Below are 17,578 nucleotides of genomic sequence, written 5' to 3'. Positions count from 1 at the left end.
GCACGCACGTCTGATTAGCATAGCAAGCTAGTTAGCATAGCGATGCTACGTGTCACACGTCCGTAACACGACGCGTTGTTGCTTCAACAGCTGACACTTTTGACCCCTGTGATTACATGACGTGTCTACGCATGCACGTCTAATAACCACACGTCTAGGCGTGTGCAGGCATTGCACGCGCATTGCATTTGTAACAAGTACACGGTGATGGTTGCACACGCAATTTACACGTATCAAGTACGCAGTGAATGCAGTGTGTGTGTGTTCGCTGATACGTTTGACCCCTCACACACACACACACACACACACACACACGCGCGCGCGAAATATGACCAAACTCACAATAAAATAAGGTGTTACCAACATGACCTAAAAGCACAATAAATGCTAATAAAATAAAACAGACATTCTCAGTAGTTCAGACAATTTACAAGGTAATTTACAACCCTTAGCACCTCATAGCAGCAATTGGCACTCCTTCTCCAAGTTACTCGATCAAATTTGTACAAAAAGGCATGAAACACATATTTTTAGATTATCTGTGATTTACACTTTCCAACGACATCGTTATCCTCAATGTCCACACATACATAATTAATATAGAAACAAGGCAGTTGTCTTTTCATTTTGTTTTTAAACTTGAGAGACTGGAAACAGAGGAAAAAAATCCTCAGATGAATAAATGAATGAATTAGAAAAAGGGTTTAACAGTAAGTGATAATGATTAAACAGAAGACGCCAGCGTCTTCTGTTTAATGATGGTTACCTCCTGGATGTCTGAGACTTCCAGCGCAGTGTGGATCAGTCGTTTGTACATGGGATGTTTAGTGTCTTTCCCTTTCTTGTTCAGGTCCACTGCCTGCAAATGGAGAGGGATAATGTTTTAATACCACTTTATGGAGAGTTTGGGGGGGGGGAGTAATGAAGCAGGGACACATGGAGGCAACATGGAGGGCAACTGATGAGATCTGATACGATTTTTAAAGGGAGCAGTGGGATGAAGGGAGACAGGAAGGGGAGAACAAGAGAGTTGTGGAGGACAAGTAATGAGATTTAACACAACTTTAATAGAGTGGAGACTGGAGAGTGAGGGAAAAGAGAAAGGGAGGGATTGAGGAAGTGCTGAAGACGAGCAAGTCGACGGAGATGTAATGGAGGAAAATCCAGATGAAGGGTGGGGTAAAGAGAGAACGAAGGGTAAATTTTTCCTAATTGAGGGGAGGAGAGAGGGTTATTGAGGGTAGTTACACAGGCGTGGGGGGGAGGGGGGGGGGTGCAGGGGACACATCCCCATCAATATTTAGAACATTTACAATTGGGTGGTTATACTAGAGGAATATTTCAGAGAACACAACAGAAGCTACAACCACAGACTGCTTGAAGAATTAAGGCCTTCAAGTCCAACTAAAGTTATACAACTTGTGCTTTCTGCAGTCAGAAATGATGTTGAGATAGGTTTTTTATTATTATTTCAAGATAGAAAAACTCATATTTTGAGTAATTTCAAAAATCCCTTTGCCTTCAAGCTTCTGACTGGATGGACTAGTGTGCGTATTTGAGTGACAGTCACCTGTCAAGATACAATGTGAACAAACTTGTGCTGGTAACTCAATTGGGTACTAAATAATCTGGCCCAGTGCAAGTATGAAAAAGGACGACAAGGTGAACAGCAATTTATAATCACTGCATTGACTTTCATGCAATGTTGCATTCATTTAACAAATAAAAAATTCTTAGAGTATGAGAATAATGCAGCTTTTTCTTGTTACCAGTGGTCATAATATCCAATAATCAATACAGTCCAACTCAAGTAAAATCGAGCACAACACAACAATCATTCACCTTGCAAAATAGAGCCTAAATCTGCCAAAAAATATATGTATTTCTTACTGAAGAAATATGAAAAGAATTTGAGCAATAGGATTTGGAAAACAATCTGCTGTTTTGTCACAAGTAGGTTTGATAGGTTGAAGCATCAGAAGAAACAGATAGTTGTTCTCACCCTCTCCTTCATACGCTGCACGATGAAGCGCAGGTATTTACTCATCTCCTGTTTGTTCAGGTTCTTCTTTTTACTGCCCTGCATGAAGGAAGGGGGGACCAGGAAAGAGAGAGGGAAAGGTTACATTAGTTTTGACCTGACCCTGTAATCCAAATGCTCTCATACACTGATACACTTAAAATGTTTATATATAATCGCCCAATTCATGTCACTAAAACATAGCAAAAATACACAAAGGCAAGAGCCTCGCAGAGGAGACGGAAAGTGAAAAGAGGAACAAGAGGGAAATAAAGACAATGAGACACCGAAAAAGAGCTGCCAACAAGAGAGAAAGAAAAATGAGAAAAACTGAGTAATAGTTCATTGTTCTTCTTTATCAGCCATCTCTGTTGACACTTGCAGTGAAACCAACAGGTAGTTATTGGCTTTCTGGCTACACCAACATTAGTTTAAATGGCAAATATTGACACTACTAACACATTTTGTGTTTCTGCAATAAACTAATTTCTTGAATGTTGTCAAAACAAACCTTTAATTGGGAGAGAGATTAAAAGAAATGCAGTTGAGTCAGGAAGATTTCTGCAGGACAAACCTGACTTGTTTGTCTCTGTCGACACTGGATTATTAAAGAAATTACATTTTATTACATATGAGAATAACAAAGATTTCCAGTATCACATTGTGGAAGGATGAAAGATCATAACTTGTAGAAGCACATTTTATATCCAAAATCACTTAGAGAGTCTGCAGCTTAAATTATATCACTTGGTTTTTTTTCCATTACATCACCTTATGAAAGGTGCCAGCTTTTGTTTAAAACATAATTACTGACTTGATTACCTTCTCCCTCTAAACCCTATTCCAAATCCTTAAACTGCCCTCTTTAGTAAAACCATACATAATAGCCATTAAAGAGTGTTTGTACACACTCCCTGTGTGACCACCTACCCTGCATACGACACACTGCCAGTGGGACCCTCCATCTCTGGGCTTGAAGTCCTCTGACAGACATTTGAGGTGGTAAACCCGGAAGCAGTTGTCACATGCAAGGACATCGCCCGGTAGGTGACACTCAAAGCAGTACCAGTCGTGGCTCTCTGCCTCCCACTCCTGCAGGCAAGACACAGCAGAACACAGAGTTTGGGTGACCCCCCCCTCCAACCTGCGAACCACAGCAAGGGGGGGCAAACAACCTTCTTCATCTTCCATCCTGAATTAAAACTGGCTCAGATTGGACTCCTGGGTGTCAGGGTGATTCAAATTCGATCCCACACCACTGAACTCGACCTCCTCACTCGATGAAGCAAAAGGGAAAAAAAACATCTAGATGCCTGTAACTGAATTTGTTTTGCATTTGTATAATTTATATTCCACTTTGTAAGCTGAATAAAAAAGAAGATTGACTGGAATCCTGTTAAAAGTGACCGCAAGGTATACAAAAAGTGTCACTACTTTTTCGTTGCTTCGGTTTAAAAATGCACCAACAAATCCCGGCACTGCATAGAAAATAAGAGTTAATAAATTCCAGCTAGGGTGACTAAGTAATTCCAGATCTGGTTACATCTAGGCATACTCAGTGTATTTCCCTAGCAACTTCAACATACACCATTTCAATGAAATTCTACATGAGGCACTCTAAATGCAAATTTAATAATAATAGTAAAAAAAAAAATAATTTATACGCTCCATGAAAAAAATTTTAAAAACTTTTTTTAGAAATTCTACTTTCCTCCTGAAGGTGAATATGGAAATAAACCTGTCGTAACAGTACTCAATGAAGGAAGAGTAAAGAAACTGAGGTGACTTTTTTGTAAAGCTAATTTAGAAAAGTCACACTGGCCTTAGCAACAGCAGTTGGCGACAGCATGGAGTTCATGGCATTGTGCCAAAAGGTCGCCAATTCAAATTGTGAACCTGCTGAGAAGATGCAGGTGGAAAAATGGATGAGAAAAAAAATTCCACCCTTCTATAAAAATACACTTTTCAGCAAGAGACCTTTTTTTCTGCTTGTGGAGCTGCTGAGTGCCAATAAAAAAAAATAAACCTGTTGTACAGAGTTGCCCCCAAGTGTGAATATGTAGAATTGTATTATTGCCAAACTTCACTCAGATTAAAAAAAAACATCTTTTGAATCCTTTCCAGAATAAATCAAGTTTAAAAAGTATGTAATGATTGAGTGTCACAGGGAAAAGGGGGGAATCACTGACTTATACCCAGAATCCATTAACTACATAAAAAAGCAGTTATGTGTATTGTTGACAAGTTTGTGCATGTACCACACTCCGGTATATCAAGTACATGTAGTCTTTGTACAACTACACACAGGTTTGAACCATTCTTTAAAAAAAAAAAAAAAACAAGGGGCTGAGGATTTGTCTCACCCACATAAAACTGATGTGCGTTTCACCAAGCAGCGCTTTGTGTATTCAAATGAAATGTCTGGTGCCTCTTATTAGATAGTTATTGGTTTGCCTTAGGGCTGGTTATCAAACTTCCAATACTTTTTTTGTACATACCACAATTGTGTCTAAAGCAGTGGATCTCAACCTGGGGTCCAGAGGAGTTCCAGATGGTCCCCCCAAAAAATGGGGAATAGTGTGTTTTCACAATTTTACTCAATACACATGTGAGCCCAGTGTGCATAACAGTCATAAGAATGACTTCTCTGATCATGGGTTTCACTTCCTCCACAGTTATCTCCTCAAGTGTTCATTGACAACTACAGAATCTGTGGTCTCAATCATATCTAACAACCAAAATCCTTTCAGATGGAGGTCCCTAAAGCAAAATCTTATCAAATGGGGGTCTTTGACCTAATGTGTATCAGTTTAGGGGTCCTTGACATGAAAAAGGTTGCGAACAACTGGTCTAAAGCAGCATGTATCAAAATCTGCCCAATAGCAAACATTGGTTCTGAATACCAGGTCAGATTTGTAGTCTTGTTTTCGTTTTCTTTAATCAGATAGTTCTTGATTCAATCAAAAATTCAGACTACAGCAAAGATCTTGTACAGATGCACATCCTTTTCCATCTGAGAACTTTGGTTCTGGAACTCTTCAGGGGAAAAAAATCTGTTATATTTATCAAAGCTGGGAATTTTAGTATCATAAAAGGTATTAGCACCAAAACTCAGGAACTGTACTTTATATCACTGTAAAAAGGTATACATTGCATATTGTAATGTTCTTGATAAAAAAAGATCATAAACTGCCTTATTCTGTGATAATTTAAAGTTTAATATCAAATTATCTGTGTGTTTGTGTTCATGGCTGGAAGGAACGAGGCAAATCTGACAACTTATTTAATGCATTCCTGAATGCCAATGCATACATGATGCAGTAGTAGTTTCCATGAGGGGTTCAAGTGAAGGGCACAGAGACGGGAAGTATGAACCGCTAAAAATTCAACTACTTATCAGTCTGTCAAGAGTCCAACTACTCCCACTCACAGTCTGGACTGACTTAGTAGGGGAGAGCAGGAAAGTCGTGACTGAGTTCTGCTAAATTAAACCTGAAGAAAAAAAAGTCTCTTTTTTGATATTTTCTCCATGTGTTCATGTGCTGTAGGCTGGAGGAAGCACACTAGATTTAGCTTATAATTGCAGTGATGATCAGGTTTAGAACTTTCTGAGGAACTCTCACTGATAAGAGGTTGCTCAACATGGTGGTTTTGATGATGAAAGAACATCCTACCAGGAAAGTGTTTTCCAAAATAACCCTGATAAGCAGAAGACTTTAACAAGAACGTACACTGCAGAAGCAAAATACAGATTTAAAGCCCCTCTTTCGGAAGTGTAGGGCTGAAACAAGCCCAAACACAACCATAAATAGTCATGAGGACAAAAGGATTGAGGACAGCTCTGACAACCACCCTACTGTGTCGCTGCGAGACAAAACGCCCTGATCAGAAGCAGGGCCTGCCAGGAGTAAGCACTCCACACTCTGAAATCCAGGGGTTCATTGGGGGCTCTGTTAAGGGATAATCTTAAACTGTCTGATACCTCACCTACGACTGGGCGATGTAGAGAAAATCAAATATCGAGTTATTTTTGACCAAATACCTCTATATGAGTATTGCAACAATATTGCAGAGTTGACTATTGGTGCTTTTACAAAATATTTACACAATTGGGTTTTTAATAAATAATAATCAGTAATGTGGATGTGATAACTAAGTGGGTAAAGGCAAATCATAGAACAGCTAGAACAGCCTGGTAAGTTCAGGCAATTAAACCACTCTACCGTAATGCAGCCTTTAAAACCAAGATGAGACAACACCATATTATGATATCCACAATCCAAGACGATATGTAGTCCCAAACTGATGTAATATCAGTATATTGCCTAGCCCATACCTCACGAGAATCAAATATTCTTTAAACTTTTACCACCCACGGGATGCTAGTAAAGATTCTTAAGATCAATCAATTTATTTGTCGATCGAATTTGGGACTGCATCTCTATATATTGCATATATATCATCTTTATATGTTGTAAGGTAAGTGATCATTTGTTGCACCCCTACTCTAATAAATCAATATTTTTTTTATCATAATGGTCAGATCACATCCACACTTCAAAAGGTTCAACTGGGAACAAAGTAGTCTTTGTTAAGTGCAACTGCTGTGTCCACATATTCTCAGATAATCAGAACTGAAGGAGAGAAATTTCTCCAGAGTTCACAATTAAACCTCATCTAGGTGTGAATACACACAGAAAATCCATCCACAGATTCCTCAAAGGGACTTCTACTTTTTAGAGCGTAACAGACTCTTCACCCACACAAACACTTGACAATATAGAAATGGTCCTCGTGTTCTGTCGAATGTCAAGAGGCACTTCCCTATTGTTGGGCTGTCTGATGAAAGACAAGTGGCTGACTTCAAAAGCTGCAGCTCTCTGAGCCTAGACACAGCGTCTGTGGTTCCACAGCAAAGTGAGTTTCTACACGAGTGTGGAGAGGACTGGGCCCGAGCAAAATCAGATATCATTACAGCAACATAATGCTTGTTAAAATAATGTCATGCAAATATCAGACATTCTGATAAAACTGATTTAAACCAAAGCCCTTACCAGTAAAATCAGGAAAAAAACTTCAAAACAAAGCCAGAGAATCTGCTTTGGGGTTCAAATCACTTCTCTGAACATCAGTTAAATACCTCTGTGTGTATTGGAGGGAGAAATGGGCCTCAACTAAAAGCTGCCAACAAGGGCAGGGACTTGGATGGTGATAGAGGAGGAGCTGCGCAGCCAGAGGGTTGGCTGCCTTAAGCCATCTTTCCCACTGCTTTCCTACTCTGGTTAACAGCTCTGCACTGTCCGTCTCAAGCTGGGACATGCCAGAGAGCCGAGAGAGGCTGAGCAGCAGGGTGAGCATGCTTTCTAGCGACCTACACACAAACCCCAGGATTCATCTCCACCTCCTTGTGTTATTAGAGGTAAACTGCATCACATGTAGTCTGAAAGATCCACATAAATCTGACACTGCCCTGTAACCAAGTATGCACTTCTTTAAGCTTAACCAAGTTTTCCACTGGTTTTTATCTCATAAAAACTATTTTCAGACAATAAATTCTTGACTGCATTTCAAGATTTTGGCTAGTGTTCACACCTCCCCCTGTTGATGCTCATGTCATATGAGATGTATTACCAACAACATATTACTTACAGAAGTGCAACTGCCACAAAATTAAGATTAATTATCAATTATAATCAAATCTGTTAATATTTATTTTTTTCTGTGTATTACATGCTTTGCACGAACAAGGTTAAGAGCTGAGTGCTACATACCACTCGAGGGTAAGCGTGAATAACATGGAAAAAATTCTCTACCACGGTTTAAAGGACCTGTATACAATACACAGAGTAGTAACATAGCAGCAATCAAGTATTTGCTATGTAAAGATGTAGGGTAGTAATGGCATCCTGAGAAGAGAATGAAGTCACACTGTGTGTGTGTGTGTGTGTGTGTGTGTGTGTGTGTGTGTGTGTGTGTGTGTTGTAATCTGAGCTTCTCCATTCGTTGTTGTGGTAAACGAGCCAGCGGTGCGTCGATGTAAGTCCCTGTGTATGTATCCCACTGGCTAGCTAATTGATGCCACTCCGCACTGCATTAATTTGGTGGTCACCACTAATAACGCCACCCCAACCTACGACATCTTCAGAGAAGCGCAACACCCATGCCCACTTGTAAACACTGCTGCCTCTCTCAGTACTGTTGCTGTTGTTAGCACCATTAGCTGCCAGCTGCCAACTCAGTCACCTCCATATTGAGAACTCTGTACACACAACCTGAATAAAACTCTAAATCATAGATTTGCTCTGAATATCGCATACTACTACTTTAAGGAATTACAAATAAATAAAAATCAATGTGTATTGTTAATAAAACAAATTTTAGAAATTAACGGAATAATTGCAGATGGATTGAATAGCCTGATATAAATGTCTGGTATTGGCTTATTAAGAAAATGAACTTCCTAACAAATCAAAGCACTGTACTTCAAGGCACTTCATTACTGTAATGCAAAATTCAAATTAGTCAAATACCACCATGAAACGGTCCTCTTGAGTGATATGAAACATGGCTTGTATTGTTATAATGTAAAAAAAAAACAGTTTATAAATAACTAACAGTAGAAAAAAAAGTATACATCTATATCGTCTCACTGCATGTTTCAGCATGTAGCCCACCTCTATTTCAGGATTTCCTTCAGGAAATGGTTTAACCAAGATGATAAACCACACACGTTAAATACACAGCATTAACTGTGTGAAACAGTGTCTCTATTCCTCTTCCCCATGGGTAATATTTTATTTCATGACTGTAAAAATTATTTCTAATGTTAGTGGAGGTGGTCATTGATTCAAGCGAAGTGACCAACCTCCATTATAAAACTCCCCGGGAGACCCTGTGTTCAGTAATATTACTAACAGTGTTCTCACACAATGACAAAAACAAATTCATCTGAGAGCATCATCCATTTAGACCCTTGTAGAGCATCCAGAAAAAAGGTTTAAAAACAAAGTAAAATCACCAAGGACAGTATAAAGATGACAACAGCTTTTGAATCAGTAAGTTCACTGCTCTTTGTCAAAATAGTGGGTTAGTAAATCAAATGACATAATGTGTATTTGGGCGCTCTTTTACAGTGTATAAATGGTTACTGTCAAAGTGCATCAACACATCATATCACGTTCATTATCATGCATCACAAGTGCGCCGATTCAAGTTAGTTTAACCACCAAACTTTCAAACTATTAAACTATGAAATTCACACTATCAAATATGCTAAATTTAGGTTATGGATTCACAGATAAAGGCAATTAATTCGAGCAAACCTGGATTTAATCCAATCTGACTTGAGGCAGTGCATTCAAAAACTTGTTTTTAAGAGTTAGACTGTGCTATTTTTATGTGTGTGTGTGTTTATGTGTATCATCATGGCAAAATGCGGTGAGAAACCTACTTTAACAGGAACTACCACAAAGACCCTTTTGAGTACTTTGCAAGGTGTTTATATATCCGTTTATATATCCGTCTGTCTGCCTGTGGACAGATTTTGTCACCAAGACAGCGTGTCAAACATGCAAGGTGCAGTCACAAAACTTGACAAGTTTGTAGTAGAGATCACAGTAAAGGCCAAGTGCAAAGATAGGTGTTCGAGCAAAGGCGCCACAAGTAGGGGGTAAGAAGTAGGAAAGAGACCATTGGCCCCTCCCCACACTTTACACCCCTGGCCCACATCTGTTTTAAGATGCAGATTGGCATTGCAGCTGGAGTGATCCCATCGCAAGACGGTCTCTAGTTAAATGTTACGATAAGTGTTGAAACGTTGTGGTTATCAGTTTAAGGAGTAAATATCCCTGAGGTTAAAACAAGGACACAGCACATGCCAGCTGGATTGAATCCAGGCACCTGTAGAGGAAGAGCTGCCTCTGTGTCTCACATTCAAACTGTGTCCACCGAGTAATCGCTAACCTAAAAGAGCCAGTTGGCTGTGTTACTAGCAGCAGGCACAAAGAAAACTAAAGAGCACAACCACATAAACCACAACCACACACCCCTCCCCCCGCCTCCACCCTGTTTCATTAATTAAAAATGAAGAAAAAAATGCATGCCAGACAGAAGTTAAGAACACGGCAGAACACCCCCCCCCCCCCCCCCCCTGAGGAGAACTACAACTACCAAGACCAAAATACTACAAACGCACAGATGCTTGCTACCAACCTGCGGCTATGCTAGCATTGCTTGTCATCTTACATGATTCAATTAACAAACACTGTTTAGTGTTTAAGCTGATATTTACACTTGATATTTGACTCTGGTTGGCAGCGTCTAACTGCTGAGAACCAGATACGGCTTTGAGCTGTCCCAAGTGAATGTTTTTGTTTTTAACCAAGCAACGGCACATCAGTAGATAAGTAGCGAGCACATATTTCATCAAGATCACTGTTCACTTCTGTAGAAACAGAGCTGCAATGGACTTTCATGAAGCTTTTTACAGCAGAGCTGAATGACAGCAAGTAGCGTCTGGCAGTGTGTTTAACATAATGCACTGTAGGCAAATTCCAAACGGAAACCTGATATGTTTTCAGCTCTCACCTTGTGTGATAATTTCGTTTAAGGTGCAGCGAGCAGACTCAGTCACAAGCATTACATAGTGCGAGAAGACTGAATTTCTTGCCACTGGCACAGAAGGGTTTCCGTCTAATTTTAATATAGCCTACAACTTTTACGCTTACCAGAACATTACAATATGCCGTTTAGACTTACTGCAACCTGCATAAAAAAAGATTCACTCAAATCCCTGACAGCACTGCATTTGGCAGAACCGATTTCTCACAGAATGAATGTTAGTTGAGAGGGGGGGGGAGAGAATGAGGGGATCAAATGAGGGAACAAACCCTGAATTTGAAAATAACAATGCAGTCCTTACCTTGCTTCCCTCGGCTTTCGGCTCCTGTGATTGCAAGTGATTCAGAGAGTAGTGTTTAAAAGTCCTGCTGCTAAACGACCTGAGCTCCGCTGGACATTGGACAGTGTCATGTTGTGAGAGAGATTATTTTTGTCTCCAATAATATAACTATTTTGTACACATGGACCCCACAACAATTTAATTCCCCAATCTTGCTTGTTTCTTTCCACAATGTCCATAACTACTCCTTCTGGCCTGCAATTGTAACAAATAACCTTTGATGCAAATATTTTATCTATAAAATGTACTTTCATTCGATATAACTGCTCCATGGTTTGCACATGAGCATGTCAAAATTAAAACCACTAACTAATTTGTGTTAGCACTCAGAAAAGCAGATTAGTTTCTTTATATATTACAACTATTCTGATAGAAATTACATCAGTTATTTTTGTTTTTCCTGCATGATCTTTCTTTCTTACAGCTCACTGGTAATGCTTATGTTATAGTTGAATGGGTAGAGTATAACAGATACTGCCAGGGTGTTAGCACTCTGGTGCAAAAAGCACTGGGATTAAAGCAGCCACCAAATGCATGTTAATGGCACTTTCATAGTAATCCATTAAGTGCTCTTTGCATTACAAATGGTAAAAGGCATGAGTATGCTCCCCAGGTAGCGCTGATACACTGTGAAATGACAGTGCTACTGTGACAGAGACAAGTGAAAGCGTCGCTACACTGTAAACCAACAAGGGAAATAAGAGAAAATGAAAACAAGGACTTCACATGAAATAAGGTAAAATATTAATATCACGACGCTGCACAGCAGAGGGCTGCCTGAGCGAGTCAAAAGATGATACATATTTAATGGTGTGCATTTTCATATACACACAGAACTAAGTCCTTGATTTGGACAAAATATCACTCTTCTTCTTGAACTTAAACACCTCTTCTGTCTGGCTCTTATTTCTCCACCGAGTCCTTCTTCATCATGCTTGATCACTGTAAATATTTGCTCGCTGTAATGTCTGTGTGCTGTGACTCTGTTAACACGGTGTTCACACTGCGAGCAACTTGACAGATGGGTGGCTATAACCTGACAGAATCTGTGTGCTTGTATCAAATGGGGCTCATGTGGCAACTTTATCACTGAAAATGTGTTACCAAACAGGCTAGTTTTTCTTTATTAGCCAAATGGTCTGTTTATTGCTGCTCTGATCTTTGTCGTTCTGAGTATATTTTCACTTTTTTTCTTCTTCAATTGACATATAGGGACATAGCTCCATTATAAACTGAAGCACTAATCTAAAATCAGTCTAAACCAGAGAAAAAAATACTGACACACCCATAGATGACAGTGACACATGCAGCCATTCTACAAGGTTTATATCTATTTAGAATTATTATAATCCCTGAAGGAGCTGCCAACAATTAGTTGATCTATTATTTTAAGAGCTTTTTATATCAATCTTTCATGCAAGAATATCAATTTCATTTTAATAATTCATATTCCAGCTTTGGGTTTTGGACTGTTGGTAAAAAAAAGAAAGAAAAGATATCACACTGGGTTCTAGGAAACTGTGATGACCATTTTTCACTGTTTTCTGATTTTATAATCTAGTTTTATTAGACCAAACTAGTCAGGGCTCGACAGTGCGAGCGTTTCACTCGCATTTGCGACAAACTAGTCAGGGCTCGACAGTGCGAGCGTTTCACTCGCATTTGCGACTAAAAATAGATGTGTGCAAACTGTAAAAAATATTTAGGGGCACAAAAATCAGCCGAAGCAGCCTATATTTTTGTCAATAAAAAAATATGATAATCTAACCACAAATGTTGGAGGAACTCCAGCCGCCTTCCCTCTTCCCTCTTCCCCGTGTGACACGGTTATGGGCGGTTTTCCAAGCCACTGTTGGCACAATGTGCTCTTGCGCCGCGGTAGCACATACACAATGAATGGGTTTGTCAGCGGAGGTCTGCGCTTTGTGCGCTCTGTGTGAAAAGGGCTTAAGTCCCACTGTCGGCAGCGTGGAAATAAGTCAAAGTGTGGAGAAGATTGACCGGGTTAAGTGGTGGATCTCCGGGGAAGCCTGCTCCGTTCTCCCCGTAGTTCAAATAATTTCAACTCTGAGCGCAGCGCTCGGGCGGAAAATCAGAGCAGTGCGCGACGCCAAGGGTAGCGGTGCCGCTTTGTCAGGCGTTGCTGCCCTCTCCATAGACAAACAATGGGACAGCCAGCGCAAAGCAGTTTTACAGCTGATCATGTGTAGAGGCCTTTAGGGACCGTTTGCCACGGTACCGCTGCTGGGCAGGGTGGAAATAAAGCCTTTTTCACACAGAGCGCGCAAAGCGCAGACCTCCGCCAACGAACCCATTCATTGTGTATGTACTACCGCGGCGCAAGTGCGCACCGCTCTGCCGCCGAGCTGAGCGGCACGCGAGAGGGCGCATGTCACGGCGTCTGTGCGCAGTGACGACACCTCGGCGCTGCACGTCAAATAGCAGAGAAGAGCCTGAAGTAGACCCGGAAGCGGTCACCATGGAGCTGTAGCTCCTGAACGAGCCTGTACTCCCCCAAATCCTGTCCTCTGCGCCCTACCCCGCGGTGGGCGCCGCGAAAGCTCTGTGTGAAAGAGGCTTAAGTCCTGCAGAGTTTCAGAGGACCTGGAGAATGTTTTAGGATAGTAATAACATTATATAAGATAATCATATTGCAAAGATAATATATATAAGATAATAACATTAAAGACAAAATTAAATTGCAATAGGCCAACTTTTTCAAAACTTGATGATTTTACCTTTCTGTACATTTTGTATACAAATTCATTACATAATTTTGCTTGTAAATGTCTATTTGCATCACGTTTATTACGGAAAACACATTATTTGATCAATTTACATTGTGCCCCTAAAGTACTTTGTGCGCTCCTTACTTTTTCAACTTAGGAGCACATGTGCTCCTTGGAAAAAAGTTAGCGTCAAGCCCTGCTAGTGATCAATCAATCAAGAACAATACTCAGCAGGTTAACCAATCATGAAAATAATCTTTCTAATAAATGTTTTAAAGACCTGTCGAACTTTGATTGGCTAAAATTCTATTTCTTTTTGCCAGCTCAAACTACATCATAAAAACGGTGAAAGAAAAGTTATTTAGTTGTCATTACACAAGTTTACTTCCAATGTTCAGCTCTTTGTGAAATGTTGGACCTCCAGTGATTACTTCAAAAATGTTGCTCACAATGTGAATACACCGACAGAGAGACATGGACACATTTGCTTGCTTTTGAAGACCAATAACACAGAATTTAGAAAAAGGATTTACTGTTGCTTGTGTTAGGAACCAGATAAACTGATACTGGACTTACCATCTCATCCCCAGGCAGCCAGTATCCTTCCTGCTCGATGCCGGCCTTGGAGCCCTTGCAACCAACAGTCAGGGTCTCCACTACCAAGCCGTCTTTCACTGCCAAGCTCAGCTGTCTGGCAGTCTCCTTAGGGTGCATGCCAAACACACGGCTCAGGTACCTAGGCAGGTAAAGGGTTGAGAAGTAATTGAGCTATGTGCGTATGGCAGCCATATTTTCCTCGGCACAGACCTAAGAAGAACTTGGATTAGTGCTGCTGTGATAAAAATTAAAATTTCAAATTGTTGCTCAAGATGGCTTCACATCCTTGAAACCATCTCTTATGACCATATACATGATCATCAGTTAGAGAGCATGTATTTTCAATGGTTTGAAAATTACTCGCCTCTCAGATTTGCAATATTCCCCCAACAATACCCCAACCCTCAATCAATTATATTCATACTACCCAAGACACAAATTAGAGATACGTGCAATTTGAAATTACAGAGACAGTCTTTCTCGTCTATTTCCTCCTCTAATGCATCCCACCATTTCAAATAACAGTCCGCTTGATTCCTGCAGCTGCCTGCTGACTGGCAGTGAACCTCTTTGAGCAAGGTCATGTATCCTCTACTGTGGCAGACAGCCAACGAACAGAATATGTCAGTGGGGAATCAGGTTGAGCCTGTATTTACTCCTGAGTTAAAATGGAGAGGCCTATAGTATGTCTTTGAGGTGAACACAAGTCAGACCAGATTACTTAAAGCAAAGATATTAAAACCAAGGTACTAACTAGACTCCGCCAGGCTCCCAGAATAAATAAAAGATGAGCTCTCCAATGTATACGACTGAAATTTCTACCTATATCTTTCACTCTGTTTTATTCTGGAGTTATTAGGGATGATAATGATTAATCAACGATCAATTAATCAGTTGTTTAGAATGTGATCAAACAAGCGAAATGTGTTGTTGCTGTTTTGGCAACATGTCGCTGTGAGCTCTGACTGAGTAAAAAATGCATTTGGTATTGTTTAATAAAAGCAAAGTTTCTGAGTTGGGTTGACCAGTACTTAAATTACAACTTTACTTATGATTGTCTTATGTTGTTAGTTCATATAGAAAATTTAAGAACACCGGACTTTAACTATCAACCCATTCTGGCCTCCTCTTAGTTTATGAGTACAAAAATAAACATTAGAAAATTGACTGAAACAAATGGTTATTTTATCAAATCTATCATTTTGTGATAAAATGCAAGATAATATTAAATAATGCAATCACAGAGCCAAAAACGAAACATTCGTATTGCTTGTTTTGTCTGACAAATAGCGCAAACTCAAAGATATCTAGTTCACTATCACGTAGGACAAAGAAAACCAGCAAATGCTTACATTTGAGAAGCTGGAACCATTGGAAGTTTGCCATTTTTATGCTTAAAAAACTGTAAGAGTTCCTATGACTGACAAATGTTGGTTGCCAGTTCACTTTCTGTCAATAGTCTAATCACTTCCATATTGCTAATGCGTGTCTAGTTGTTGTTGGATGACATTATTTTGAGGATTACTAAACCAATCCAGTGTGCTTCTACTTATTTATTTCCATAAAAATAAACCCAAACTTACTTAGGTCTAATACATGTGAGAGAAATTTAGCAAAATGAGAAAATTCACATTGTTTGTGTTTTTTTCTCTAACTCCTTCATATTTAATGCATACTTTTTTTTATCCTTGGTTACTCCAGCTCTTACCAACTGACTATAACTGTCTATAAAATGTTTACTAAAAAAAAATAATCAAAAGTCAAACATTCTATGAATTATACATTTGGTTATCAGGTTTTGCAAATTAACAATTAGCTTGGTTAATGATTAACTAATTGGTTCTAAACAGTCCGACTGCTGTGGCTGTGACCCTGCCATACCAGGAAATTGCCTTTTCATCATGTGAGAGAGAGCGGTTAATTATTCGCTGCTGCCTTGCTGACTTTAGTCTCCTCTATTTCCACAAAACCAAAGTCATCACCCTCTTGGACACAAAGCCTGTTAGGGTGGAATTTAACTACACTGTGACTGGATAGGTTGGAGGTGTGTGTGTGTGTGTGTTTGGGGGGGGGGGGGGCTGGGGCTATCCGTGCCTGCTGCTNCCGTTGCATGCTGCTGCTGCTTACTGTTGCCATGACAACAGCCGCTCGCTGCCGGGTATTGATTTGGCAGGCAGCCAGCTCCAAGGTGCTCGCCAACTTGCTGTATGAGATGTGCTAAGTGTTCATTTAGTCTCTGCTCCATCCGCCGAGTGAAAGGAACGACTGATCAGCGATGCCGCGGATGATTTATCATCGATTTTCATTGTTTGAACAATGTAAGATTCACTCCATGGATAAAAGAATGATGTTTAGAGCATCATGAACCAAACCCGCTATAGGTACTCTAGGCCCAGTTTCTACATGGGGGAGGGGGGCCATAGGCTGATTTAAGTGAATAGCCGCTGGAGAATACCAAAACTCCAACATCTGTCAATCTTAATATTGATCACTGCCTGGTGTGGCACCAAATGCAAACAGAGCTCAACAGCACATCCAAGCCTTACCTTTGCTGCTTGTACCAATACACACATATTAACAACAATACCACACACTAAGTGAATTAATCAATTAGTTGTTTGACAGAAAATTAATCAGCAACTATTCTGATGATTGATTAATGGCTTAAATTGTTTATCAAACAAAAAACAACAACAATTTTCTCAGGTTCCAGCGTCTCAAATGTGTGATTTTGCTGCTTTTCTGGGTTTCATGTCATTGTAAATGTAATATCATATAGCATTTTTTCACTACTTCCTGTCATTTCATAAACTAAATTATTATTTGATTATTTAAAATATATATCAATAGACTAGCAATGTAAACAGTTGCTAATATGACACCATTTCTTACAGCACCGGTTCCTACTGGACCAAATCTCAAAGCAGATTTCTCTGTCTTCCTTCAGCGCATAGCGAGTGTGTGGTCAAGAGAGGGAAGAAGAGAGAGTGTGTGTGTGTAGGTGTACGTGTGTTTAATGGTGACACGAGACAGTGAGGCTGCAATGACCGCAGCAGAGAGTATGAAGTTGAGCATAGCAGAACAATGCAAGTACCGTTTTGGCAATTTGTCGGTGAATAAATGCTACAGCTTCTCAAGACCCAACAGAAGTTACCATGTCTTATTTTCTACCTGCTGATTAAAGTTAAGGGGGTCAGCTCCGAAATTAGCGAGTGAAATCAGTATTTTTTATTGATTCATATTTATATATTTCAGTATATTTTTTAAGAGTTA

General features: G+C 39.8%; 1 protein-coding gene across 4 annotated transcripts in view; it reads right to left on the bottom strand.

The window, feature by feature from the left end:
• The window catches only part of zmynd11 (zinc finger, MYND-type containing 11), a 39,708-nt gene that overhangs the window by 15,964 nt on the left and 6,166 nt on the right, over positions 1-17,578 (bottom strand). For 3 of the 4 annotated variants that reach the window (XM_050032935.1, XM_050032937.1, XM_050032939.1), the window contains 5 exons: positions 14,285-14,444; positions 10,941-10,964; positions 2,951-3,112; positions 2,003-2,080; positions 767-859 (listed from right to left, as the gene is read on the bottom strand). In XM_050032935.1, the coding sequence (XP_049888892.1) occupies positions 767-859; positions 2,003-2,080; positions 2,951-3,112; positions 10,941-10,964; positions 14,285-14,444 (517 nt within the window). The remainder of the gene's footprint in view (positions 1-766; positions 860-2,002; positions 2,081-2,950; positions 3,113-10,940; positions 10,965-14,284; positions 14,445-17,578) is intronic. The other variant, XM_050032936.1, reaches the window with a different exon arrangement.

The sequence above is a fragment of the Epinephelus moara genome, chromosome 21, assembly GCF_006386435.1.
Source record: "Epinephelus moara isolate mb chromosome 21, YSFRI_EMoa_1.0, whole genome shotgun sequence".
Taxonomy (NCBI): Eukaryota; Metazoa; Chordata; class Actinopteri; order Perciformes; family Serranidae; genus Epinephelus; species Epinephelus moara.
The sequence above is the reverse complement of the archived record's forward strand: the minus strand, read 5'-3'. Positions and strand labels throughout refer to the sequence as shown.